The 26,214-nt window shown below is 48.6% G+C and overlaps 6 protein-coding genes across 6 annotated transcripts; 3 read left to right on the plus strand and 3 right to left on the minus strand.

The window, feature by feature from the left end:
* The first annotated feature begins 17 nt into the window (after positions 1-17).
* On the plus strand, positions 18-5,310 carry LOC1270343 (serine/threonine-protein kinase OSR1). Its single transcript, XM_309028.5, has one exon. It carries the CDS (start codon positions 1,622-1,624, stop codon positions 3,278-3,280), a length of 1,659 nt encoding a protein of 552 aa, XP_309028.5. The 5' UTR covers positions 18-1,621; the 3' UTR covers positions 3,281-5,310.
* Positions 5,311-5,371: 61 nt separating this feature from the next.
* On the plus strand, positions 5,372-8,439 carry LOC1270342 (uncharacterized). The gene is made up of 3 exons (XM_309027.3): positions 5,372-8,053; positions 8,123-8,221; positions 8,313-8,439. Exons 1-3 carry the CDS (start codon positions 7,004-7,006, stop codon positions 8,385-8,387), a joined length of 1,224 nt encoding a protein of 407 aa, XP_309027.3. The 5' UTR covers positions 5,372-7,003; the 3' UTR covers positions 8,388-8,439.
* Positions 8,411-10,862, plus strand: LOC1270341 (putative gustatory receptor 28b). Its single transcript, XM_309026.4, has 3 exons — positions 8,411-9,787; positions 9,909-9,998; positions 10,582-10,862. Exons 1-3 carry the CDS (start codon positions 8,567-8,569, stop codon positions 10,729-10,731), a joined length of 1,461 nt encoding a protein of 486 aa, XP_309026.2. The 5' UTR covers positions 8,411-8,566; the 3' UTR covers positions 10,732-10,862.
* A 93-nt stretch (positions 10,863-10,955) lies between these two features.
* On the minus strand, positions 10,956-16,831 carry LOC1270340 (excitatory amino acid transporter 3). The gene is made up of 5 exons (XM_309025.5): positions 16,685-16,831; positions 12,647-13,384; positions 12,163-12,554; positions 11,927-12,098; positions 10,956-11,861 (listed from the first exon to the last, which is right to left on the minus strand). Exons 2-5 carry the CDS (start codon positions 13,360-13,362, stop codon positions 11,651-11,653), a joined length of 1,491 nt encoding a protein of 496 aa, XP_309025.5. The 5' UTR covers positions 13,363-13,384; positions 16,685-16,831; the 3' UTR covers positions 10,956-11,650.
* A 1,852-nt stretch (positions 16,832-18,683) lies between these two features.
* LOC1270339 (transmembrane protein 177) lies at positions 18,684-19,899 on the minus strand. The gene is made up of 2 exons (XM_309024.5): positions 19,657-19,899; positions 18,684-19,557 (listed from the first exon to the last, which is right to left on the minus strand). The coding sequence occupies exons 1-2, from the start codon at positions 19,812-19,814 to the stop codon at positions 18,774-18,776; spliced, it is 942 nt and encodes a 313-aa protein (XP_309024.3). The 5' UTR covers positions 19,815-19,899; the 3' UTR covers positions 18,684-18,773.
* A 416-nt stretch (positions 19,900-20,315) lies between these two features.
* Positions 20,316-25,037, minus strand: LOC1270338 (uncharacterized). The gene is made up of 9 exons (XM_061646012.1): positions 24,744-25,037; positions 22,738-24,643; positions 21,526-22,657; positions 21,345-21,448; positions 21,198-21,276; positions 21,030-21,120; positions 20,813-20,948; positions 20,628-20,740; positions 20,316-20,530 (listed from the first exon to the last, which is right to left on the minus strand). Exons 3-9 carry the CDS (start codon positions 21,556-21,558, stop codon positions 20,358-20,360), a joined length of 729 nt encoding a protein of 242 aa, XP_061501996.1. The 5' UTR covers positions 21,559-22,657; positions 22,738-24,643; positions 24,744-25,037; the 3' UTR covers positions 20,316-20,357.
* Positions 25,038-26,214: the final 1,177 nt, after the last annotated feature.

Here is a 26,214-nt window from a genome sequence, read left to right on the forward strand (position 1 = left end):
CGATGGTAGCGCAGGCCCATCACCACACCCGTCACCGCGACACTTCAAAAAAAGGTCGAGAACCACGTACCGGGGGTATCACGGGTGTCCCCGTAAATCCGTACTGCTCTCCTGCGAAAGCAAAAGAAAAGAAAAAGATCCGGCTGCAATCCGCTCGTTTGTGCGACGTTTTCCGTGCAGTGGAAGTGATTTTCTTTCGCGTTCACTTGCGTCCCGTGTGACGAAACGAAACGAACCGTTCGGTAAACACAATACAGACACACAGACACACACAGCAGAGAGAGCCCCCCGTGTTGTGTAAAAGACCGTGTCGATACGTGCGTGCGTGTGTGATTACTGTTGACGTTGATTTGTTCCTTCGGTCGTTCCCCCTCCCCCCGCTCCCTCCTTTCGTCATCGATTGCACCAGAAGTGTCCGCAAAAGGAGCGAAGTAAAGGAAAGAGTGAAGTGACCAACAATCACCGAAAAAGGTGCGTGCGTGTGTGTAGGTGCCGAAATAAGGAGAAGAAAAAAAACACACACACACACGACCGAACATGACTCATCAAGGCTGCCTTCGCTGATTGCGAGAGCGCTCGTTGTTGTTGTTGTTGCTGTTGGCCCCGTTCCGTTCCGGTGCGACGGTGTTTGGGCAGATAGGCCGCTATCGCAAGAAGAGTTCCCGTCACGCCACCCCTGCCCCTTATCTAAACTGTCGGTTTGCCGTCTTATCATACCGCAAATCCAAACCCTAACAGCAGCAGCAGCAGCCTCTAAGGAAGTGCGTTGTGGGACGAAGGGAGGACGGAGGCGTGCGGATACCCGATTGCAGTGAGAGAGAAGGCCGTTTGGTTTTTACCTTGGTGCGTTCCAACATTCAAAACATACATACATAGACACACGCACACACAAACACATACAGAGGCGCGCGCGCACCGAAGTGGGAAGTCTGCGGCATTTGCGGTGGCTGGAAAAATTTACACATCACACGTAACACAGCCGACGAGCACCGCAGCCGGACGGACGGTGGGATCGTTCCGTTGGCAGCAGCTGCAGCAGCAAATACCACCATCGAAAACCACACCGACACACACACACACACACACAGACACATTGACGGTGATATTTGGCCGTGTGCTGTGGCTGGTCATCATAAAGTCGTACGGCAGCGCCAGACGGCAGCCAGACGTTGGCGCCCGCGCGGAATCGACGGGTGCGGCGGTTGCGAACCGGGGGACGGTCCCCGATATCTAAATAAATCTCGTGTTTGTGTGGTGTGGCTGTGTGGTTGTGCTGTGCACACAACCTCCCCCTCCCAGCAAGAGGACGGTTCGGTCGCATCGGGCAGGCACAGGACAGGCGGCGCACGGTACTGCATTTTTTCGGCGGCTGTGAGAGTGTGAGCGTGCAAGCGAGCGCGAGTGAGCGAGTGAGCGAGCGAGGTGAGCGAGTGTGTTTGTCTGCTCACGTACACAACACAGCCGGAGGGAAGGGGAAGGTACGTTCCAAAGGCCCTCTTCTGCCGTCGCACGTCCGTACGCCAGCGGCCCGCGGAACCGTTCCGTTCCGTTCGGTGACATTTCACATTCATACCGCTCGTTGCCTGTTGCTCACGCGCCCTTCCCTCCGCCCTTTGGTGGAATGGCAACCGGAGGCAGTGGTGGAGTGGGCGGAGGCGCCAGCAGCAGTGCGCTCGGTGCGATGGCAGCGGCCGTGCAGTCGGTCGCGGCCGCCGCCAGCCCGTCCGCGTCCGCGTCGTCGGCGAATCTGGCCCCGCCGCCGCAGCCCATCACACCGTGGCCGAACAGTCGAGACGATTACGAGCTGAACGATGTGATCGGGGTCGGTGCGACCGCCGTCGTGCACAACGCGTACTGCCTGCCGCGCAAGGAAAAGTGCGCCATCAAGCGCATCAACCTGGAGAAGTGGAACACGTCGATGGACGAGCTGCTGAAGGAGATACAGGCGATGAGCAGCTGCAACCATGAGAACGTCGTCACGTACCACACCAGCTTCGTGGTGAAGGAGGAGCTGTGGCTGATACTGCGGCTGCTCGAGGGGGGCAGCCTGCTCGACATCATCAAGCACCGGATGCGGACGGTCAACTGCCGGCACGGCGTGTTCGACGAGCCGACGATCGCGACCGTGCTGAAGGAGGTGCTGAAGGGGCTGGAGTACTTCCACAGCAATGGGCAGATCCACCGGGACATCAAGGCGGGCAACATACTGCTCGGCGACGACGGCACGGTACAGATAGCGGACTTCGGCGTGAGCGCGTGGCTCGCGACCGGGGGCGACCTGTCCCGGCAGAAGGTGCGCCACACGTTCGTCGGCACGCCGTGCTGGATGGCGCCGGAGGTGATGGAGCAGGACCACGGGTACGACTTCAAGGCGGACATCTGGTCGTTCGGCATTACCGCGATCGAGATGGCGACCGGGACGGCGCCGTACCACAAGTACCCGCCGATGAAGGTGCTGATGCTGACGCTGCAGAACGATCCGCCGACGATCGATACCGGGGCGGAAGAGAAGGACCAGTACAAGGCGTACGGCAAGACGTTCCGCAAGCTGATCGGCGAATGCTTGCAGAAGGAACCGACCAAGCGTCCGACCGCGAGCGAGCTGCTGAAGCATCCGTTCTTCAAGAAGGCGAAGGACCGGAAGTACCTGACGCAGACGCTGCTCGCGACCGGCCCGTCGATGGAGACGCGCGTGCACAAGGCGGCGAAGCGGCAGGCGGGCGCGTCCGGCCGGCTGCACCGCTCGATGACGGGCGAGTGGGTGTGGTCGAGCGAGGAGGAGGACAACGGGAAGAACGATTCGGACGACTCGGAGACGGACGAGCGGCCGATGAACCGGCTCGAGCGGATGGACTCGTCCTCGTCCGAGACGGAGGACACGTCCGAGCGGTCCGGCGTCACCGTGACCGGGTCGACCACCCAGCCGACCGATCCGAAAACGCTCGAAGCGACGGCGGCCGCGGTCGGCGCCATGTCGCTCGGCGCGATGGTACCGGTCAACCTGGTGCTGCGGATGCGCAACGCGAACCGCGAGCTGAACGACATCCAGTTCGAGTTCGTCGTCGGCAAGGACTCGGCGGAGGACATTGCGGCCGAGCTGGTCGGGGCCGGGCTGCTGGACGAGCTGGACGTCGCGATCATGTCCGCCAACCTGCAGAAGCTGATCGACCACCGGGGCACGGTGCGGACGGTAACGTTTCAGCTGCGGTCGGGCTGTGCGCCCGGCGAGCAGCTCGACGAGAAGTCGCTCGTCGGCTTCGCGCAGATTTCGATCAAGTGAGCGGTGTGTCTGTGTGTTGTGTGGGGAAGATCAGCACCACAGCTGGAGCATGTGCACCAGGGCGCTTCTGTCGCTTCCTTTATTTTCGTTTTTGTTTGTGTTGTGTTGCTCGGCGCTTCGAATCAACCGTCATCCCGGCACCACACTGTTCTACACTTTCTTACCGAACTGTACCCGAATTCAATTCGCAAAACGCATAGATTTCGTCCCGCTTTTCCCACCGGGGAAGCAACGCAGGGAAACTCTGTTCAAAAACTTAATGCGCGCGCGCGCGCGTCCGCCCGCGCGTGCTTGTGTTATTTCTTTTGGCATGTCCAACAAGAAATTCAGCTTTTAGACTGTGAGTGCGAGACGGCCGACCGGAAGGGAGAGATAGAGAGAGAGAGAGAGAGAGAGAGAGGAAGCAATCGAGGGTAAACAAAACGACCACTAGTAGGTTAGTAGGCGGTAGTAATAATAGTAGTAAACGGTAGCAGCTGCTACAGCAGAAGCATTAGTTTTTAGCATCGACACGGGGGAGTGCGCCAACACAAGAAGAGGTAGTAGTAACACGCAAAAGCCCCGGGCCAAAAGCAAAAAACACAAAGTGAGAGCGCCGTGATAGACGATAGCAAATGTATCTACAAGTTTGGCGCTTCATTAACGCACCCGACACGTTCTTGTTTTTCCCCACTTTTGTTTCCGTGCACGAACGTACGAACTTGTTGGCCCATAGACTTGTTGGCAAGCAAGAACGAAACGAAAAACCGAAAACCGAAAAGGCTTACTAGAGGCGCAGAAAAACAAAAAAAAAAACGTGCAGGAAAAATGAAACATGTCTCTAAATATACATCTCCAGCCGTCATCCGCGTCCCCACCACGGCATTAGATGAGGAGGGAAAGTATCATACGCGATTAACATCAGAAGGCACCTTGTCCTTGATGCGAGGGCAGGCACGATATAAACAGAGAGAGAGAGAGAGAGAGAGAGAGAGAGAGAGAGAGAGAGAGAGAGAGGAACACCGCGCCCTCCCGTATGCCTTGCTGTAGTAGTAAGGTGAACGAATAGTATATACACCTGTGTAGCGTCTGTGTGTGTACATATATTTAAAAGAAAAAGAAAGGTTGAATGTATTTACTTTGTTAATCGTTTGCTTATTACATGGTCAACATATTTAGCCACCATACAAACAAACACGAAAAAGAAAGATAACGAAAAGGGGAGTGTAAAAGCAGCCGTTTGTCAGCGGAAAGGAAGGAAGGGTGTGGGAGTTAGTGTGGGAAAACAAAAATATGGTTGCATACTAGCGTTTTAGTGGTTGTTTGGTTTTTTTAAACGTGTGGATACAATGTTTCTTCACAGCAGCACTTACAAACAAAACTCCGGTGGACTTGGTGGAAGAGTTGTATGGTAAAAGTGTTGCTTTCCGATTGAATATAAATAAACCGAGACATACAGACGCCATTAGAAACTCCTTGTAGAAGTACTATTTCAAATTAAAATAAAAATACAACGGCCACAACATCACCCATCCAAATTACCGCGCGGAGGAAACGGAAGTATCTAAAACAAAAAATCAAGGGCGCCGATCGCAGCATAACCGATGCATGCAATAAAAAAAAGCTAGGTATATTAGTAAACTGCGTATGCAAACCGGCCACACTGTATTTCATTTTTAGTGGAATTGAGCTTTAAAAAAGCCGTAATGTTATAATATCCGCCAGATCAGCACAGAAGCAAAAGGAAGTAAAAAAAAAAGAACAAACCAAAACCCAGGCCAGTGTATGTGTGTAACCTGTAACCCCTGCGTAACAGTTTTGGGATGCTTTTGGGTTGGTTTTTCTTCTTCTTGTCTTGCGTGAAACACGTGTTTAGTTTTGACTGATAAAAGCAAAAAAAAAATGAAAGTATAGTTTTGAGCAGTAGCGTTTATGAAGTTGCAAGTTACTTGAAATGAAAGCAGCAGATCAGAGCGGATATGCAATGAACGATGGAGAGAACCCCGTATCAAAGTTAAGCAAAATAAAGTATATCGCTGCACAAAAGTGTACCGGTCGGTGTACGTGTATAGATCGTGTTATACCGAAAGAAGGTGAAGGTGTCGTGTCTTGAAACCGTCGATTTAAGAGTTGATCATTGATCGCAAAGTGATCCTTTGCTGGAAATACACCAATTCGTCCGATATCTTCTTCCAGTGGTGACGTGTTACAAGCGACCAGCAGCTTCCTGCTAGAATTAAATTTAAAACGTTTTATTTGCCTCAACAGCATGGTATAACGTCAATGTTTGTGCTACTATTTGCTCGCCCCATCCTCCCGCTCAGCAGCTGTTTTCGTACGGCCGTACTGGAAAATGCAAAGTGGATATGCTAATGCGACCGAAGGCTGATAAAAAAAACGCGAAATACATCGTGCGTCAACGTTAGATCGCACGATGAAAAAGAATATTCCATCCCGCGCAGGTCACAGCACCGTGTGTAACCGTGGTCGCGCGTGGTGTATATAGCACCTTCGGCGCACATCCGACGTCCGATGTGGCATATACGCGTGGTTCTTTTTTTCTTTTCTTCTATTCAAATTGCTAGACATTTTTATCTCTTCCTTTTCTTCCGCAAACCTTCAAATGATTGGGTAGAATATTGTGAGCATCGTACGCAAACAATGTTATTTGATTCTTGCTTGATGGTCAGGCTGAATTCAACGATCGTTAAGAGGGCTTACGATTGAGGAGGCTTTCGTGGAGCTTGTTGTTGTTGTTGAGTTTACGACATTTGCCCTCCTACCATGTGACAAAGTCGTTGGGAGGAACCCGTATCACTTTTTGCCTTCAAGGTGAGAGCATGATAAAAAGCAACACAGATTTACTAGCGGACTCCCACAAGGCGGAACGTAGTTCGGTTCTTTCCCTGACTCGTCAAATAACTTCTCGCGGTGACTTCAATCGATAGCAAAATCGATCTTTTACGCTTAGTTTGATATTGTGATGTCCTAATATCAAGTATCAACGACCTTCCAATTCAGAAATATCGATTATAGCTAATCCCCTAGGTTTGCCTGTTATCCGATGTATAATTAACCTTTATGAAACGGGGTAAGTATCGTTCCAGTGTAAATCTAGATGTAAATGTCATATTGTGTAGAGTCCTAACAGCTGAAAAATGCCTTTCAGAAAAGTCTCTAAATGGCAATTATCTTTTAGAAATCTGATGTTTGCAGGTTTGGATGGTTTTAGACACGTGGTTTTTTTTTAAATGTTTTGCATATTTTTTTGGGGTTCATTCTTGTGAAGTATTGGCATCATCCCCTTGCAAATCAATGCAAATGAAAAAAATCTAAAAACTGCATAATGTATCGTAGAACAAATAAACAATAAAAATAATGGGAGAAGCATCCGATAATTCTTGGGAAGCAACCTAACAAAACATGGGCAGCCTTGTAACAATCAAGAAGGAAAAATACCTATTGCAACAGTCTCCAAAGCAGCGATCTTCTCTGGGACAAGTCTACAAGAATATGACTCTTACACGATTTGAGTCCCAAAAGTACAGAAACCTACGTAATAGGACGGCCTTAGTAATATTTTACAACATTTATAACATACAGTAGTATTTATGTTTATCATCTGCAGAATCATCCTCATCAATATTGTATGAAGACAAATTGTAGTGTGGTTTGTCACGCCAATGGGAACCTAGGAACAGATTGGAACTCTTTGGAACTCGTCTCAGTTATCCGTGGGGCACAATGGCATACGCACCAGCAGCCATCCAATCGTTTCTTCAACTCAATCTCAAACGCTCGCTGTTCAGGCTGCTAACAGTCGGTCAGGTGTTTGGGCTGGTGGCATGGGACTTAGAACCTTTGGAACCGGACCGCCCAACAACCAAGCTGCATTGGTTCCGGAAGCTGATTCGTACCACCAATCAAGGTTACTGTCTTATGATCATCGTTGCAATCGGTACGGCAACAGTTCTTCATCATTCCTCCAACACGGCGGACGCGTTTTTCGCTATCCGAACGCTGTACCTGACAGAGAATGTGATCGTGAACGTGATCGTTCTGCTCGCGATGCTCGAATGTCAGCAGAGTCGCCCATTTTACGCCTCCATTCTTAAGGAGCTTTTTGAGCTTGACAAGAATTTGCACGACTGTGATGCGTCGATCAATTTTCTCCATGTAGAAGCGATCACCGATCGGCTGCTAGTCTGTGCCGTGCTGTACTTTTCCACCTCCTCGCTGGTGGACTGGTGGGCCGATTATGACCCTTCGTGCACCTTCCTGTGCCACAGCGTGCTGTACATTCTGCCGAACGTAATCAACGTGCTGGCGCTCTACCAGTATGCCGCGCTGCAGCTGATCGTTGCCGCCTGCTATCGATCGGTTAATAGCGTGCTCGCCAGATACCACGATCATCAAGCCCGCCCAAAAGTGCGCGATTGTGCCGAGCTGGTCGAGACACTGCGAAGGACACACCTGAAGCTGGGCGATCTAACCGGTCGGGTAGTGGGACGGTTTGGGCCACTCATCGTCTGCACCGTGCTGTCCTCGTTCGTCGTACTTAACCTGGAGCTGTTTAACGTGTACAAGGCTACTGGCAGGGGCTGCAAACGGGTTTGGAGTGCGAGTGAAGGGTTCCGGCTGGTGCGCTCGCTGCTCTGGATAGGGCTGCACGGTGCCAAGATACTGCTCATTCTCTACCCAGGCCACCGGGCACGGGTGGAGTGTGAACGGACCGGACCGACACTGTACGAGATCGCGAACCGGTACGAAGCGGCCGGAAGGAGCAACAGTGCGGTAAGGCATTTGGCATTCGCTTATAGGATGAACCTGGTAGCATGACCGTGACACTTCTGCCCATTGCAGCTGATGAAGTTCGCTGGCCAACTGCTGCTGCTACACGGCAAACGGCACCACTGTAAGGCATGCGGGCTGATAACGCTTGACTTAACACTCATTAGCAAGGTAGGTGTGGAATTTCTTGAAGAGCTAGTAGTACATGATACTGTTAAACAGGTGTAAACATGAATGTACGGCCTCTTCTCCCATAAAACAGATAGTAGCCGGACTTACCACGTATTTGATGATTCTGATCCAGTTTGATTCAGCCTTTACCCAAGGTTCGCGCTGAGTGCGAGATGCAATCGAAAGCCAAATAAAGCACCATCAATTACCGCCACTGTTGCCACTCTTCCGCACAGCGTGTGTGACACCTTTGCCAAGCCTTTAATCAAACCACCCTTGCCAGGAGACATGGTAAAAGTTTAACGCCAAACCACTTAGGAATTGCACGAGGAGGATGTTTTACCGATGGGTCCACGCGAGTCACGCGATGTACCGTGCCGGCTGGCATTAGGCGGCAGTGGCGGGCAAACCGGGAACCGGCATTCGAGCAGTTGCACCGGAACCAGTCTTTGCACAAGCAGTCGCAGCATGGTGCTTGAGCTACTCTCCAACCGGCATCTGTTTCGGAACGAATTCCTGCACTCCGCGCACCGGTTGCTGCGTGTCTGCCAAGTGTTTGGCACGGTGCCGTGGGAGGTTACGCTATTCGCCCACGTCACCCAACCACTGTCCAGCTGGCGGGAGCGACTGTTCCGCACACTGAACGCACTCTACTCCCTTGCCCTGGGGCTGGCCGTTCTGTCGGCGACCGTCCTGCAGCATGCCGAGTTCGACCACCACATGCCGTTCGTGACGCACATGCTGTACATCAGCGAGTACAGCATGGAGAATGGGGTGGTGATGATGGTACTGATCGGGTGTCACTACCAGCGCGACTGCTATCGGCACTATGGTGAACAGCTGCTGGCGGTTGCTGTTGATCTCTCCCTTTGCGGTGGGACGGTCGACTTCCCTCGGATCGAAACCATCTTCAACCGGGTGCTGGCATGTATCGCGCTCTTCTTCGCCGGTGTGCTGACGGTGGATCTGCTCTACAACGAGCTGATCGTGTGGAGGTTTGCGCGCAGCTCCGCCGTCTACACGCTCTCGAACGTAATCAACGTGCTGGCGCTGTTACAGTACGCATACGTGCTGTACGTGCTGTACTTCTGCTACTACGACTCGAACAGGCTGCTCGCGTCGTACAACCGGCACCTGCTCGTACGGGGTACTGATGATACGCGGTACGAGAGGCGAAGGGGAGCGCACGAGATCGTTCTACCGGCCGGCGCACTGTACGATTACGCCCACCTGATCGATCTGCTGCGCCGTACGCATCTGCGGCTTGCGCAGCTGTTGGAGCAGGCGAACGGATGCTTCGGTGTGCTGATCGTGTTCACCACGACGGCCTCCTTTGTGGTGCTGAGCTTGCAGTTTTTCGAGATCTATCGGGCGACCACGGTACGACCGTGGACCGTCACCGACACGTATCTGCTCGTGTACACCGTGCTGTGGATCGTGCTGCACGCGGCCAAGGTGCTGATGATCCTGTACCCGGCCCATCTGGTACAGCGCGAGCGTGACCGCACCGGGCCGATCCTGTGCCATTTCAATCCGGCCGCCCTGGACAGTGCGCTAAACAGTGCGGTAAGTGTGTGGGATGTAGAGGGCATGATAAAAAGCAACACAGTTGGGGAGTTGGAAATAGTTGGGGAGAGTGTATGGTTTATTTATAACTGATTGTGTCTTTTGGGTTTGGTTTGGACAGTTGGCAAAGTTTTCCAGCCAGCTGCTGCACGTCCAAGGACCTCAGACGGCCTGCGGTGTTATCAATCTGGAGATGACGCTCATCAGCACGGTAGGTGAATGCGCTACAGCAAGCAAAGGTCGTTTATCGCTTGATCTTAGTTACCAGTAGGTCAATTTGCTGAAAGACTAATGAGCACAGCTAGTTTGCGTCTTCTCTCAGCAAAACTAACGCTTAGGTAGCTGTTCTGCAAAACAGCTCAGCAAAACTAACGCTTAGGATCGATTCGAATCGATCCCAAACGATCGTTAATTGTTGGAAATGGTTCATTGATGGACCGATTTTAGGTTCACTTTAGCTGAACATTGTTGCTTGGAGAAATTGTATTCATATTCATATTCATATTCATATTCATATTGTATTCATGTGCGTATGCACATTTTTAAGAGAAAGTGATGCATTTTTGTTTAACCATCCTTATGTCAAAAACTTCAAATTATGGTATACATATAACTCAAGTTCAATTTTGCTCACAAACTTCATGACATAAGATCGCTCATCATCGATCGTTGGCCAGAACAGGTACCAAAGCCCTGCAGTTGGTGCAAAAGCCAAAGCAGAGGGGCTGCTGGGGAACACGAGTGTGTTATAGAAAGATGGTAATAATCGATACCTTTCTCCCTCTCATTTGCAGATGGTTGGCGCTCTGACGACATACCTCGTCATACTGATACAGTTCGACACGGCCATAACCCAAGGTCAGACGGCCGACAGCAACGGCCCATCATCATCACCATCACTCCCCAACGATACGAATACACCTGGCAACGGCACTACGATCTAGCTGTCTTCTCCTGTACCTTCAAAGTTCTCCACTTTCCAACCACAACCACCGACACCTACATGCGCAGGGACAGATGATTAGCGTGCCCCCGGTCCCTGTTGATTAATTCCATGCAATATGCAAGCGTGTGTGCAAGCGGCACCTCAATAAGCGTGTCATCTGTTTGGCCAAAGGCTTACCGCCGGCGCTGCCTGTGCGTATGTTGGGTGGATATACACACTCACTTCAGAATTCAAAGCTGTATTTCAGTCATCGAGTTTTATGGATGGGGGATGGGAGGGTACAAACACTTCAAAACCGTTTACAAAACCCGATAGTCACCAAAACGGAACTCCCTTAGCTATCTATCTATCTATCTATCTATCTTATCGGAGGACTATTTGTGAGGGAGAGAAGCGTCGTTTATGGAGCTCGCGGGAGTCGCTAATCCCTGCCCTGGGGTCGTATATAGCCACTAATAGAAATTTACTTCATACGATAGGGTAAAAAAGCACAAGCTTTTACAGCTCGTGATTGTTTGCGATAAAACACGCCACACGATACCAATTCACCTAGCCTAGCTGTTCCTCTACGATACACGGTTTGTAGCCTATTATTTGTCTTACCGCTTCTATCTTATCTGCTAAATGCGTTTTTGTATAAAAATTGAGTTTTAAAAACAACAAATAAACCGTAATGCGTGTCTGTGGAGCTGCGTCGACTCAGTCAACTTGGGTAATAACGGATTTCGATCAGATAAAAGGTCGCGGTACGTTTGCCGAGCATGATGGTCAATTTCGCGACAGCCGCCACTTCCTTCATAAACTGCGCAAACGCGATTGATCCGCAGAAAAGTGCGCCATTAAGTAGCGAGTAGGAGTCATAAAATAGCACCAATCAGGCGGGTCTTCTTGATATCACCCGGATCTTGTAGCTCAATCTACAATCGGATGTTCTTATCGTCGTTTGCCAGTATCGTGTCGGTGTGGTATGCCAGCTCGGGATCGCTTGAGTCCTGCGAGAGATGTGTCGCACCGGACAGCCCTCCATCCAGGCTTTTCGTGTTCTGCAGCTCGGCCTTGCTGTAGTGGTAGACGATCGCAGCCCCGAAGCTATCGCCAAGCACGTTCACCAGAGTTCGGAATCGATCGCTAGAAATCGTTACAGTAACGTTAGAGTGATCTTACATGAAAGGAAATTACTCAAGAACACTTACAGCAGCCAGTCGACGGCAATGATGAGAGAAACGTCTTCTGCTGGCAGTCCAACCGTGTCCAGCACCATCACGAGCGTTACCAGACCTGCCTGGGGTATACCGGCCGCACCAATACTGGCAGCCGTAGCCGTTATACTGATCGCTAGCACGTTACCGAAGGAAAGCGAAAGTCCTGGTGGGAAGTAGCCGTTAAGTTAGGGCTCTTTCTATGAAGACTTCATCATCCTCGCACTTACCTCGCAGTTGAGCGATAAAGATGGCAGCCACCGCTTCGTACAGCGCCGTACCATCCATGTTGATCGTAGCACCGATCGGTAGCACAAACCGTGACACCCGCGGATCGATGTTGTTCTTCTCCTCCAGGCACTGCATCGTGACGGGCAGCGTGGCCGAGCTGGATGATGTGCCGAACGCGGTCGCAAGCGCCTGTCCCATGTTGGCGATAAACTTGAGCGGATTGTTGCGCGTGAACAGGAAGAACAGCAGCGACAGTACGACGAACCCGTGGAACAGGATACCGCCGGCGACGACTGCGAAGTACAGGCCCAGCTTGCCGAACACGTCGCCCAGATCTTCGATCTCCAGTATCTTGGCAGCGATCAGAAACGTCACACCGACCGGTGATAGCCTGCAAGCGTGATTGGTGCAAAGGTGAAAGTGTGAGATGCAGACTCGAAAAAGCCACAGTATATCAAGGTTGAGGACATTTTCCACCCTTACCATATCACCCATCCGGTGACCTTCATCACGATGTGGGACAGCTGCTGGAAAAATTGGAGCACCAGCGCGTTCTCACGCTTCGTTGCGCCGAGCGCCACCCCGAACACGATCGACGCGACGACCAGCCCGAGTATGTTCATGCCGTCCGCGTACGCGCCCGTTATCGTCCACCGGTAGATGTCGGTCTCGTCCGGTTTGGAGGCCGGCGGCTTCAGCACGGTTTGGTACTGCTGCGTGCACGCCTGCACCAGGTTGGGCGGGAACATGTTGCGCACCAGATCGAGGAGAGTGTCGACGGTGGTGACGTTACGTTGCGGGGCATCGCTTGCGTTGGCCTCACCGCCGTCCCGGTCCGAGCCGGGCTCGATCGTAACGACCAGCACGATGCCCAGGATGACGGCCAGTACGGTCGTGGCGAGATAGTACAGTACCGCCCGGCCACCGATCTTCTTCGAGAGGGATAGATCGAGCGAACCGACGGCTGCGATCAGGGAGGACACAATCAGCGGTAGAATGAGCGCTTTCAGCGTGCGCAGGAACAGATCGCCAACGTAGTTGATGTAGGTAACGTCCCGCTGCGACCAACTGTCTCCCTCGGCAGGTACGGCACGGAGCCCCAGCCCGAGCGCAATGCCTACGATCACGCCGAGGATCGTAAGCGTCGTTAGCAGGTTGCGGCGCACGAAGCCCCACACGGACGTCCACTTGAACTGCATGCTGGCGTGGTAACGAGTACTGCTGCAATGTGGAATTGGGAAAGGGTGGCATTTATTAATATAAACCTTTTGCAACTCACCGAGCGGCTAATGATAGGTCCCCACTGCCTGGTGAGATTTTATTGGGAGCAAGGTTAGTTTGTTCGCCGCGGCGTGGATACGGCGTGGGACTATTACCCTTTAATGGCTCATTTAGATAAACCTGGGAAACAGTGTGCTCGTGTGTCGTGTCTCTTGGGACAGATAAGCATTCCGACGTAGAACGGGAGCACTGACTTCTTTGCATTCTTGACCAGCCCAGTTTGTCCTTCGGCTGGAGCAGCGAGACGAAATGTGTTATTCGCTCCAGCGTTCAATCATGCCCAAGAAATGCATCAATCCTCTGTGCTCCAAAAATCTTTTGGATTTCCACCCCTCATTGGCTATGCCCTCCGAAGCACTTGCCGAAACAGGTTTGAAATCTCCTTCCCTTCCGTCACCACGGTTTGGCCGGTGGGAGTGATGTCTTGCGCCGCTGCTCAATAACATTCCTGAACCAAAAAACGACCTCCACGTAGAAGGGGAGTCTAATGACGGCTTGCCGAAGGGGCTCGATCGAGGGTAAAAGTGGCCCTCGTCGGGTTCTTTTCGTTCGTCTCTCCATCTTGTGCGTGTGCGTGTGTGTGATGGTTTGTTTTGGGAGGCTATGCATTGCTTCTCACATCGCAAACGGAACGTAAGCAGGGTTGAGGTCGAGGTTTGGTCTGTTTTCTTTGCATCGCTTCCTTTTTTTTATGTGCCTTTTTCTCGATGGAACCCCCCATGAATGATCTCTCTGGCAGTAATGCCATTGCGTTTCGCATCTCGTGTCCAGAGGGCAAAGAGAACGAAAGCTTTCAGTCATGTTGGATTAGGTTTCGTTTCGGGCTGCCTCACGAGCTGTTGGCTTTTTTGTTGTTGCTGTTGAAGATTGATCCGAAGTGTGTAGCAAAATTGGTGGGAGCTGCCATGTTGGGGTTTTACCCAAGCCTCCCTTTGGTTTTATTACCCCCCCAAAAAGCATCCGTTCGATCATCATACCATCTTACCTGGCAAACCTGCCATTATGTTACAATCTTGAGCTTCTCAGGCAACGTTCTGAAGCGTAACGAAGAAACAAACGCCGCAACACAAGCACCCCGCACACAAGTGTTGTGTGGTCAAGGTTGTGAAATTCCACAAGAATGAAATAGAAACTGACGCTGCCTGTATTATTGCGCATGGGACATGGGGCAGGTAAACATTTTCCCTTTTTAATGCCTTATTTTGACTTCATTCTACGCAGGTCTTGGAGGATCAGAGCAGTGAGATCATCATTTTTTGAAGACTTAGACGCGAATTAGATAATATCATGATGTGATGTAATATGTTTAAATGAAGATCTCCAGTTAGGAGCCAGGATCAAAGTTATTTTAAGAGAACTCTTTTGATAGTCATGACTCATGATAGTTAGACTAATTCAAAGAATTCCTTGTTGCGCAATATTTAGAATGGGTTAGTAGCGTGATGAGATCAGAATTACTATTCCACTTCCCTGTTGTTGTTGAACATTAATCAAAGCTCCACTCTGGCATTTAAATCCGTGAGTCACCAATTGTTATGCATCACTGAGATATCATACCAATAGATGTTCTAGCGGAACTGATCAAAAATAGTTTTGAACGGACCTGCGCCTAACCGACTAATACTTCAGGACCTGGGTCAAATCTTCCTTCTACTAGTCCAAAACACATTGAACGATATCTTCGCCCAAACCAAAAAAAAAAAAAAGGCACGGTCATGGTCGGCCATTGGGTCGCAAAAGGTACGGCGGGGATGTACAATTTATAGTACACTTTCATCGCCAATTACACACACATTCACACCTGTCTACGGTCTATTTGAACATCCCTCTAGCGGAAATGGAGATACGGTCGTACAGAATCTTTATGACACCTTGTACTGTTGTTATCTTGACCGTACGCAAGCGGAACAAAAATGCTCCAGTATCAGAAGAAGGAGCAGGTGGAGGGGAGGAGTAGGGGAAGGCATTTGGCTTTGATCCGTCCGGTTTGATTAGGGTGGGCAGATCGATCATCTTAATCGACAATCGGGGCAACGCGTTCCTGGGGCTCGTTTTTATTAGTGACACTAATTTACCATCGTGCGTGTCATTGCCATTTAACTGTCCGATAACGCGTAACGGTCATTTGTAAAATTGCGCTGCTTGTGTAGTACACAACACAACGTTTACAGAGCGCTGACTCAATGAATCTGACTGTAAACGCGTCACCATCGGTGACGCCGGAATGGCAATTGAAGTTTCAGTACGGAACTGGAATCTGGAATTTGCGAACACACACATTGATATACGTTACTACTACGTTACTTATTGATCCAGTGGGAGAATAACCAATTGCAACGTGCGGTCGTGACTGATTATTTATTCCGATATTTATGCCCTCCCCCCCGCGTCTCGTGGAATTAGTGGGGGTCCCATTCTAAGGTGTAACTGTTTCCCCACAGACATAGCAGTTCCCAGCATCCAGCCCTTCAAGGTGATCTTATACAAGTTGATCACTGCGATCGGTCAGTGGGTTAAGTGGGTGGGCCCCGGTATTGTTTCGAGGCCGCTTTGGCACCAGGCATTTGTCACATTCCGGGCAAGCCGTTTGTTCGCAAAATTGAGCAGTGGGAGGTAGTTGGGGCTACTAGCTGTGAGCGATCGAGTGATCGATGCGATATGCGAACAGATAGCGTGCAGTGCCGTTTAACAACATCATCAGTGATGAAGCGCGCATCGCGTGCAATTAGAGTGGGCGGGGAGGCGCGTACTGAGGCTCTGCCCCATCATGACTAGCGTGATCTTCATCCCTTTCATCTACACTGCTAAACCAAACAAAACAAAAATCTACTCCCAGACAAGTTCGCTGGGAGCGCGACGCTTTTGTTTTCGATTGTCGAAACAACTTTCCATTTTCCGGTACACACGCGCCGAACTTCGATTGCCGATTGGATGCAGTTTTTTGGGGCGCAACCCGGACAGTATAGTGAGAGGGCCGCACTGAACCGTACACCGTTTTTTTTCTCCTGGGTTTTGTTTTGGTCTCATTTGAGAACGTCCTACACACGGCCACGCAACGCTGCCGATCAGCGCACAACACTGCACACGGGATTTCCCGGGTCACCGTACGCGCACGAGGGCGTGAAGAGCAGCGTCGAACGAGATTTCCGTTAGGCCACGCTTGTCCACATTTTCGATTTTGCCGCCATTTCCGCCGTGGAGGAATGCTCTGTAGCAAGCAACAAAACGCTTTTTACTCACTTTGTTTCAACCTTTTCGCCTCTTCTCTGGGAGTCGGTCCGGATAAATGCCCTTTTTTCGCGTGGATTCGTTCGTTGTGGCGCACGCAGTCAGTCTATCGAACGATCCGTCCGGCACGGTGGCTCATTCTAAACTGACGAAACGTACGCGATCGAGCGGGCAAGCTCTGGGCACCAAGCTCCAGGGCGGTAAAGGGGGTACGATGGGAGAGGGTTGCACCAACTAAACTTCCCGCCCTGAGCAAGATAAAGGGGAACAACTGGTGCAGGGAGGGGGATATTTGCCCGGTGGATTGTACTACCCCTTGCAGGCAGGCTGGCATCATCGTCCAACCCCTTGCCGGTCTCATACCCCCTCGTCCTCTCTGCCCTTAGGGGGGAGGTGCTTTTTTGGGATGGGAAGAGGGGATTTTTCTTTCCTCCCGTACGTAAACTTCTTCGCCGTGTTGTGGCATGAACCGTACGACGTTGAGAGGAAGCGTAAGTGGGCGAAAGAAAGAGAGAGAGAGAGCGCGTATATTGCGAGCGGGTTTGTTGCTATAGCAACGACCACGTGGAGCGGCACGGTGCATTTCATACAAAATTTGTGCCTGCACGCGACGGAAGTCTGGGGTGGAATTTTGGATTTCAATCCGGTTTGCGGGCTGTTTTCGGAATCGGGGCTGGTGGATAGGGGGGAGGGGGGGGGGGTCGTTTGGAGAGCGTGCTTTTTAAAATCCAGAACCACTTTGGGCTGTGAGTGGTGGGTATGCAAATGTGGCGAGGGGGCTACACGTGTGTGTGGAAGCGCGAATTAGTCATTTCATTTAATGAGCTAAAGCTGGCAGGGCCGATGCTGCTGTTGTGGTGTGTTGGTTTGCTGTGACTGTGGGTTTATCAATTACCAATCGCAGGAAGGAAATCTGCCACGAAAGCTTCCGGTAAGTGAAACTAGTATTGTGTTTCTGGTCATATTTATAATAGTTTGTTTTATATTATTTATTGATAAAATAGATTTTTTGTCTTTTTTTTAAATTTTATTTATAATTTATTTTTTCTTCTACAGTTCGTACCTTCAGAACACAGCGAACTTTTTTGTCTTTATAGAAGAACATTTAATTTTTTTTTTGTATTTTTAAAAACATTTATTCTTCCATAAAAGCGATTAATTAATTATTCTTCTTCTTCTTCTTTGGCACAACAACCGTTGTCGGCCAAGGCCTGCCTGTACCTGTGCTTGGCTTTCAGTGACTAATTGATTTCCCCCCATAGCAGGATAGTCAGTCCTACGTATGGCGGCACGGTCCATTTGGGGTTTGAACCCATGACGGGCATGTTGTTACGTCGTACGAGTTGACGACTGTACTACGAGACCGGGAATTAATTATTATTAAAACAATATTCTTGAATTTAAGGGACACGATTCCTTTTTGCTAAAGTTGAATGCCGTTAGAACATAACGAGCAATTTTGTTCGAAATTCTTGTTTTATTATTTAATTAGTATTTTCATGAAAAAATCATGAATTTCACTAAATTTTCAACCATTTAATTTTATGTTTTTATACTACTTTTGGGATGTCAAACAAAACATGTTTATGTTTATTTTAAAATTTAAAGAAACGCAATCAAACTTGGCCTTTTTTTCAAATCGGCTCCCATTAGAACATCAGTTCTCCCCGTGATATCATGTTGTGCTTAATTGAATTAAAATTTATTAAGAACAATTTAAAACAAATACCTCATCATAGATACAAATACACTAGGAATTCCTATGAATCAGTTGTTACGACAGATTGGATGGTTACAAGTAGAATTCGTTTTTATCTAGCGTGCAGCACTTGAAGGCACAAGTGTAAGGGGAGAAAATGCTGCACGACAATGTTTGCATATCGCCATTTTATTATGGACACAAGTGTACATTCGCTTCAGCACGGTAATTTACCTAAAAGCGCTGTGATAAGAGATAAGTCCACCCGAACCGAAATGTTGTGATATGGTGACAGTATAACCTGCTGGCATCTTTTCTTTGGAACTCGTATCGAGCAGGTTCAAAAATGCCACACTATCTCGTTTTATTGCAAACTAAAAACCAAAACCAACCACTCGTCATTTAACTCGTTTCCTCCGTGCCGACGTAGTCCTTGTAGCCGGTCTGGAAAAATTCCTTCCTCAGCGTTAGCGGTGCCGCTTTCTGGCGGAGCATGTAGTTCACGTTGCCCTTCGCCGTGTAGTAATCTTCGCCGGTCAGCTTCCGGATGGCAATGTTTTTCTTCAGCACCTTGTCGTAGAATCGGGCACCGGCATCGACCACGTCGGGCCCGAGCGCAGCCATCTGCTTGTCGACGTCCGTTTCGTAGTAGATTTCCGTCATGTCGGTGGAAAAGGAGTAGATGCCGAAGCCGAACAGCCCGCAGATCGTGTACAGGATGAGGCGCAGCGACCGGGGCCGGGCGTAAAAGTTGCACCGCTCGTTCAGCTGCGACGCCAGGCTGTAGGTGAACATCCACGAGACGGTCGGTATGATCGATTGGATGAGCGATTTGTGCGTCTTCATCGTGAGCAGCTCCCGGGCAATGCCAAACACCTGCTCGTCCTCGGTCAGCACGAGAGCGTCTTCCAGCAATCGGCCCGCCTCCGTGCCCCAGTCGATCGGTTGGTTGCGGATCTTTATGTCCGTCCGGTCGATCGCGGCTGCGCTGTCGTACTCGAAGTTGGACGGAATGCCGACGTACGCACCGTACCGCGTTTTGAACGAGCCCGCATTGAACACGTCGAACCCATACACGACGAACGGTTTGGCAAACTTGCGCTCAAACTCCGACAGGTCGAGCAGACTGAGGGCACGCTTGTACCGTTGCTCGAGCTTCTCCGACAGCTTTCGCTCCTCGCCATTTCTAGCAGAAACGGTTGGATGGTACATACAAAAAAGGGGAGAAAAGTGTTAATTTGGGAAGACACTTAGGAAAACACACACACACAAGCCGGTATCTTACTTGTACGCTTGCACAAACTCCTTGTAGTAGGAGATGCAAATCGAGTGCGGGAAGTAATGGCCGGCGAATAGTCCTATCGCAACGGTGGTGGCGCCGTAAAACACAACCTGCCGGCCTGCCTCCGTGAGGAAAAAGGACACTTTTCCCGTTCGGCTCATTCCGGCACGCAAGCTAAGCAAAAACAGTGATGTTATTTAACCGATGTTTACACGTTTGTTTACATCGGAGCATTTGGAGCACAGTGGAATTCCTTTGATCATTTTATGTGACAATTTATTGGAACAAAATTGAAAAAAATATGAAACAATGATCTAAACGTTTATAAAACTCGAAAAGGAACTTTAACGAAAAACAAATTTGTGTAAAAAATCTTCAAAATGCGTGTTAAATTATAATCAATGAAAATGCATTATAAAGTCCAGCAGAATGCCTACAGTGCAGTGGGATGTGCTGTATATACTGTGGCAGGATGGAAAAGGCCCACATTCAAAAGCGAAAATCCCACAGTATATATTAAGATCGTTATTTTATTTCTGGATACAAATGTACTGAGTACAACATCAAACTATTGAATTCACTAATTTAACTCGCTTTTTGAGACATTTTATAGAAACGGCAAATTTATAATTTAAAATAGAAATATTAATGAGTGCCATAAATCCAGATCGATCAACGAAATACTGTATTATTTCAATGCGTTTCTACTTGGGAGCAACTAATTGTATAGCATGTTTTCGTTTTCTCTTTCTTTCTTTGCGCTTGATGTACTTCTTCCGGACCCAACCGCCCAGCTCGATGGATAGAAATTCTATAATTTTTGACAAGTAAAACCCATTCTTTCCAAAAAACAACGCTATCGCACCACCGACCGATACTGTAAAATGCAATGTAAGAAAAGCAAACGGTTACTATCGGTAATCTAGGTTTTGTTTGTGTATTAAGAAACCTCTGAGGTGAGGTGGAACATTTACCAAGCAAATCTTCGTAGCTGAAGATGAGCACCCGCCGGAGTCGCGTCTTGGGCTGGAGGATTTCCCACCGTAACGATGCTTTGTGCGTGAACGGTATGCCTCCTTCGGCCGTCCTGTTGCAAAGTGGTGGCAATAGTTAGCATTATACACTACAGCATCTAGGCAAACCATACCGAACCACGTACCACTGCGTTTTGCTGAGCGACGCAACGTAATAGCCCACGTCAGTGCATGACTTTAAACATTTGCAGTCCGCATCGCTGCTCCAGCCGGGATGCTGCTGCAGGCAGTGCAGCCCAGCCACGGTGCACGGTGGCCCCTCTGCAACGACGGGCAAACATCGTTTAAGCGTGTGTTTTGATTAAAAAAAAAATAACAGCTGCCCCATGCATACATACTGACCGGCGAATGGGTAAAAGTGGGGCCGACACTGACAGACGGCGAGTGCCCGCTTTGCCCGGCAGTTCATGATGCAGAGGTTGTAGCTGTAGAACTGAAACAATTCAACGTGGAATGAGCAGTGTTGGCCCGCTCATCATGCACACCCCTTTGCACTACACGCCGACCTACCTGCAAATTTTCATATGCTTCATCGTAAAAGTAACATTTGCGCTGTCGTACCGTCAGATCCTTCAGCCGCTCGTTGGCACTGGGTGAATGAGTTTGGAGTGTTAAAAAAAAAGATTAATTGCTAAAGGTTGATGATTTGAGGCTTACACCGTCTCGAGCACACTGTAGACGGCAACCAGCTCATCCGACTCCTCCACATGGGTGAACAGCTGATCGCTGGTGGACACCTCGTACGGCGAGTGTATGGTGTACTGGGCAGAAATAAACACAACAAAATGAGCGAGGATTTAACACAACCCTGGGTGTGGGATGTTACACGAACACTTACCGATACTATTGAGCGGAACATGTCGAGCTTCATGTAGCACTCGTGCTGGCTGAACTCACACTCTATGGGGCTCCAGCCGGGAAAGCCTTTCCCCGAAGCCACCTGCCTAGGGTCGAAAAACGTGCAAACTGTATAAATGTTAAAGATTCATCCATGTTGAGCAAAAGGATGAAGATACATTGGAAGGCACTGGACATTGTTAACCCATCCAGGATACGTAAGTTGTCAGGCAGAAAGTACGCTCACCACTATGGTTTACTTGATGAGTTCACACATTGTTATCGCAAAAATGGAGTTGATGGGTTTTGTGGAAAGTTTTCGGAAAGTGTTCGTGATTTGGATGAGCTGGTTTGTGGTACGGGAGTATATGGAACACGTGAGCTGTCAAACTTGCTGTTGAAGGTGTTAGTTTTAAGGTTAAGGCAACATATGTAACACACTTTCTTATAGAAAAGGCTGCACAATTAGCTCATGGCTTTATGTTAATTTAATGTAAAAGGTTAATTTAAAATTAAAACACTAACATTTTTTGGCTAGTAACTGTATCTCCTATCTGTATCTTTGATATGCTGTCTTATACTGTTTCTAAAACTACAGTTTACTTATTCGTTATAAGACATCTTTCAAGGGTGTTTTAGCTATCTTTGCTCACGTCGTGCCTAATTACATACATTTAGGCGCAATATTGGTTTGAAAGGCTTTCTGTTCGAAATAAGTTCTGTAAAAATCGTCCAATATCCTACCGCTGTTCTATTGTACACTTTGCCTCAACGCATCCCAAATACACTTCAAAAACATCCTTCAAATTAAGTCATTAAAACCACGATGATGAGCTTTTAAGATAGTTCACAGCACATAATTGAAATGGCAACCGTTTTAACATCCGTCCAAAAATACGAACTAACCGTGCCACAAGACAGCACGGTGACAATCTTTACGAGTGGTTATTAAATTATTAAGCAACCGTCTGGCTGGCTGCTTACCCGCTCGTCCCGTTGACGCCCTGCAGGAGGGCGAGCGGTGCATTCAGCGCGTAGCAGATGCCGCGCTCGGTAACAATCTGATGCACCTGCAGCCGCGCACCGTGCTCGGGCTGGAAGCTGTTGATGGCGATATCGTGATTCGGGTGCACCTGTTGGCAAAGAAAGGAAGGTGGAGCTTGGGTGAGTGGTGCTGCGGTGCGTGGAGCCCCAGGACAGCCAGGTACCCTACCGTGCTGATTAGCTCGAGAATATTCACGCCCGTGGCCAGCCGGCGGTCGGTGAGAAAGTGCGACAGATTGCCCAGCTCGGTGGCCGTCACACCGACAAGCGTTTGGACAAAGTCGGCAAGGTAGCGCCGGTACGTCCCGGTGGTCTCATTCGCCGCTAAGCCCTCCCGAGTGGCTTCGTGGCCGGTAAGCTGAATGCTAAAGTGGAAGGAAGTCTTACTTTGTGCGAAATGGAAAGCTGAGGCTGCGTTGGGCGTGAGAGCAGTGCTCTCACCCCATTGGCTTGGGAAGTCGGGCGTGGTGCCAATGCCGGTGGCAAGTTATAATTAGACGTGCCAAAGATGAAACCGTCTGCGTTTGATGTTGAGCAGCATTGTTAATGGAGCTGGCAGTCGAGATTTTGGCACCGTTCCAGGCGTGGTTCTTTTTTTCTCTCTCTAGGTCCTCCGTACGCTCCGATTAGCGAGGACAAAAAGCGATTTTTGGGATTTGGGTATGACAGTTTTCGGTTCCGTGAAGGCTTTTTAAACGGGATAGTGTGCCATTGTGGCGGTAGTGGAGAGCATCGGTTTAATTTGTGGGCTTGGTTACATTAGATGCGGTGGTAAGGTTGAGGATGAATGGAACTATAGGATGATTAATGTTTAATGAACTGTATCTTGTTAAATAAAACAAAGCTGAAACGTGTTTTCAGAGCTAACGCCTAGATGTATGCAAGATACACAATTTTATTATTTTTTCATTTTAGGTGGAAAAGATTCTAACACAATGTTCATAAGAAATAATTTTGAAATGGGATTCTGTGCTAAGAAGCAGAATGTAATTTTCTACTTAAAATAGAAAAAAAATCGGTAATGCATATTGCATATCTTAAGGGGCTCAGTAAGGCCTAATAGAAATAATCGATCTTGATTTTAAAAGAATGACATTATTTTGCATACTTTTGTGCGTTCAGTACGATAAGCTAGGAGGGACAATACATTTTGCTAAAACTAAAACCAATGAGACTTAATTGTATAATTGAACGGTCATTTTTGTGTTTTATTGTATCTTATTAATACGCCTGAAAGATTTGAAATAAAATAACTAAAATTACTTTTTTAGCGCGCAAAAAAAGTAACTTTGCTAAAACAATCCACCGACAATCTGTTTCGAAACTCTTCCCACTCAAAACCGGGTTGTTATGATTAGAAAATTATTACGGAAATACTTTCACCGAAGCGGTAGCAAACATTTCGCGCACAATTGGCCGTCCCAGTTGGTGGGCGAAATGGGCAACGGTTGAATGCTTTTAGCGGCGATGGCAAACGCTGCTAAGTATGCAGTAATTGCACATTTCCCCAAAGCGTTCAATGTTGCGTGTATTTCGTTCGGGCTTGTTAGGGATTTTTTGTTTTCGCCCTGGTCCCTGGTATCACAGCATGAGAATGGGAAACAAAACAAAAGAGAAACATTTAAAGCGGCAAAAACAAGAACAGCAAAAGTACACACCCACCGCCGTTTAGACCAGTTCATAATTTGCCAACCACTTTTCGGGTGTGTTGGTGTAAGAGGAAACGCTACCAGGCTCGCAAAAAAAGGGAAATTGTGCTAAAAATATCTTTACTGCCCAATATCGGTGGCAGCACAATGGCGCCCCACAACACGGTGTGGTTCGTACGCTCCTCCTTCGCTCGTCAAAGGTGGTAATCTTAATTATTATCTTACCGCTCCAGATACTCCCAGGCCCGGTTCCAGTCGATCCGGTCGTGAAAGCAGAACGTTAAGCCCGGCATAATGCCGATCCAGTCGCGGTAGTTTTTGTCCATCTGGATCGCGGTCGGGTTAGCCCGGTAGCGGTCGTACTGATACTGGCCGAGAAACAGCATGCCCCGTATCGCCGCCATGATAATGAGCAACCAAAATAACCTTACAACCAAAAAAAGACGAACCCCTTAGTAATCCTTCTCATTCGTCACTAGTCGCTGGGTTCCGGGATTTTGGGCCCCGCCAGCGGCACTGTGCTTACCTTTCGAGTAGATGTTTCTCGCGATCAAATATACACTTTAGGCCGGGTATGTCAAGTACGGCTAACAACTTTTGATTAAAACTTGCCTTCTTCCCACTTTGCTGCACCATCCTGCACACCCAACGCTGCTCCAATTATTGAAGTGGCAGGTAAAGAGCAAAAAAAAAAAGGATACAGAGTTTGTAACTAAATTTCCCAGAAAAAGAAACTCAATCCCACTCAATGTGGGTAGGATTATATGCATGAACAAACTTTACAGACTGAATGTTTTCACCTAACGCAGTTCCTGTGCTGCGACAGCTCACTAATCATACTGGGCTTGTCTTACGTTCCGTCCACCGTCTTTATTGATCATCGCATCGTAATGATCGCGATCAGATCACACCAAATTAGTCATTGATACACATCCCATTTAGGCCCCCTCTTGCACTTCCATAAAAGAACAAAACGTGTCCGAAATGGGTTTTCTCCTGCCCTAGTCCTGGATTTTTACGGTGCGGCGCCATGTGGGGATTATTAGAAATTAATTAGAAAAGGAACGAATCCCGATCCCCTGCTGGGATTTTGGTCGCAATGGTGATGGTAAAGGCACAACGCATCAGCACGCCCCGATCTCGAGATATCGTGCTTCTTTTATTGTCGACCCCAATCGGGCATCCATTAGCGAGACTTGACAGCGAGGCAGGGCGGGTGGAAACGATAGTAACGCTAGCCATTCCGTCCCATATTAGCTGGCTGTCTGTTGCGCTCTTGTTCCGGGTGGATAATGGCGATCGATGAATATTTTTGGACGGCACTGCGTAATTAATCCATCCATCACATTTGCGAACGGGAATGGTGTGTGAGACTTTTATTGTTTTTTGGGAACAGGAATGAAAGAATTGAGCTGTGCGTGGTGGTGTATTAGCTTTGATAATCTATTCTTTACAAAATGCAAAAGTAATCCATTGCTCTTCATACGCTAGCTGCATGAGGACGCTGTTTCCACAAAGAGGACACAATTTACGTGCTTTTCACCGTCTCGAAAGTTCAAAAAGTGTGTCGATTGTGTTGGTTCGTAAAATGGACACGTACGACAGACGTGACGATTTACGGTCTTGGGGAAACTTTATCCTGTAGCACATTGCAATTTTGGTTGTTTTTTTTGGATGGTTTTGTTTGACACTTTTGTCCCACGGTACTGAAATTCAGGAGATAGAACTTCTTCATGCTAAAGAAATATGTAATAATATGCTAATCATGAGTGCTACAAACGAACGATGTCCTCGGGAGAGAATAATATAAAAAGTAGAGATGAAAGTCTGTAAGTGCTCGAACGAAGATGTTTTGAACCAAGCACGAACCAAGCAGTGCTTGAATATTTACGAATGTGTGATTATTTTTAATAAAAGTTAACACATTTCATTTACCATTTAAATATTTGTTAAGTCATTGATTCATAAGAAATGATTTGTTTTAAAAAATAAACAAA

This window comes from Anopheles gambiae, chromosome 2 (assembly GCF_943734735.2).
Source record: "Anopheles gambiae chromosome 2, idAnoGambNW_F1_1, whole genome shotgun sequence".
Classification (NCBI taxonomy): domain Eukaryota; kingdom Metazoa; phylum Arthropoda; class Insecta; order Diptera; family Culicidae; genus Anopheles; species Anopheles gambiae.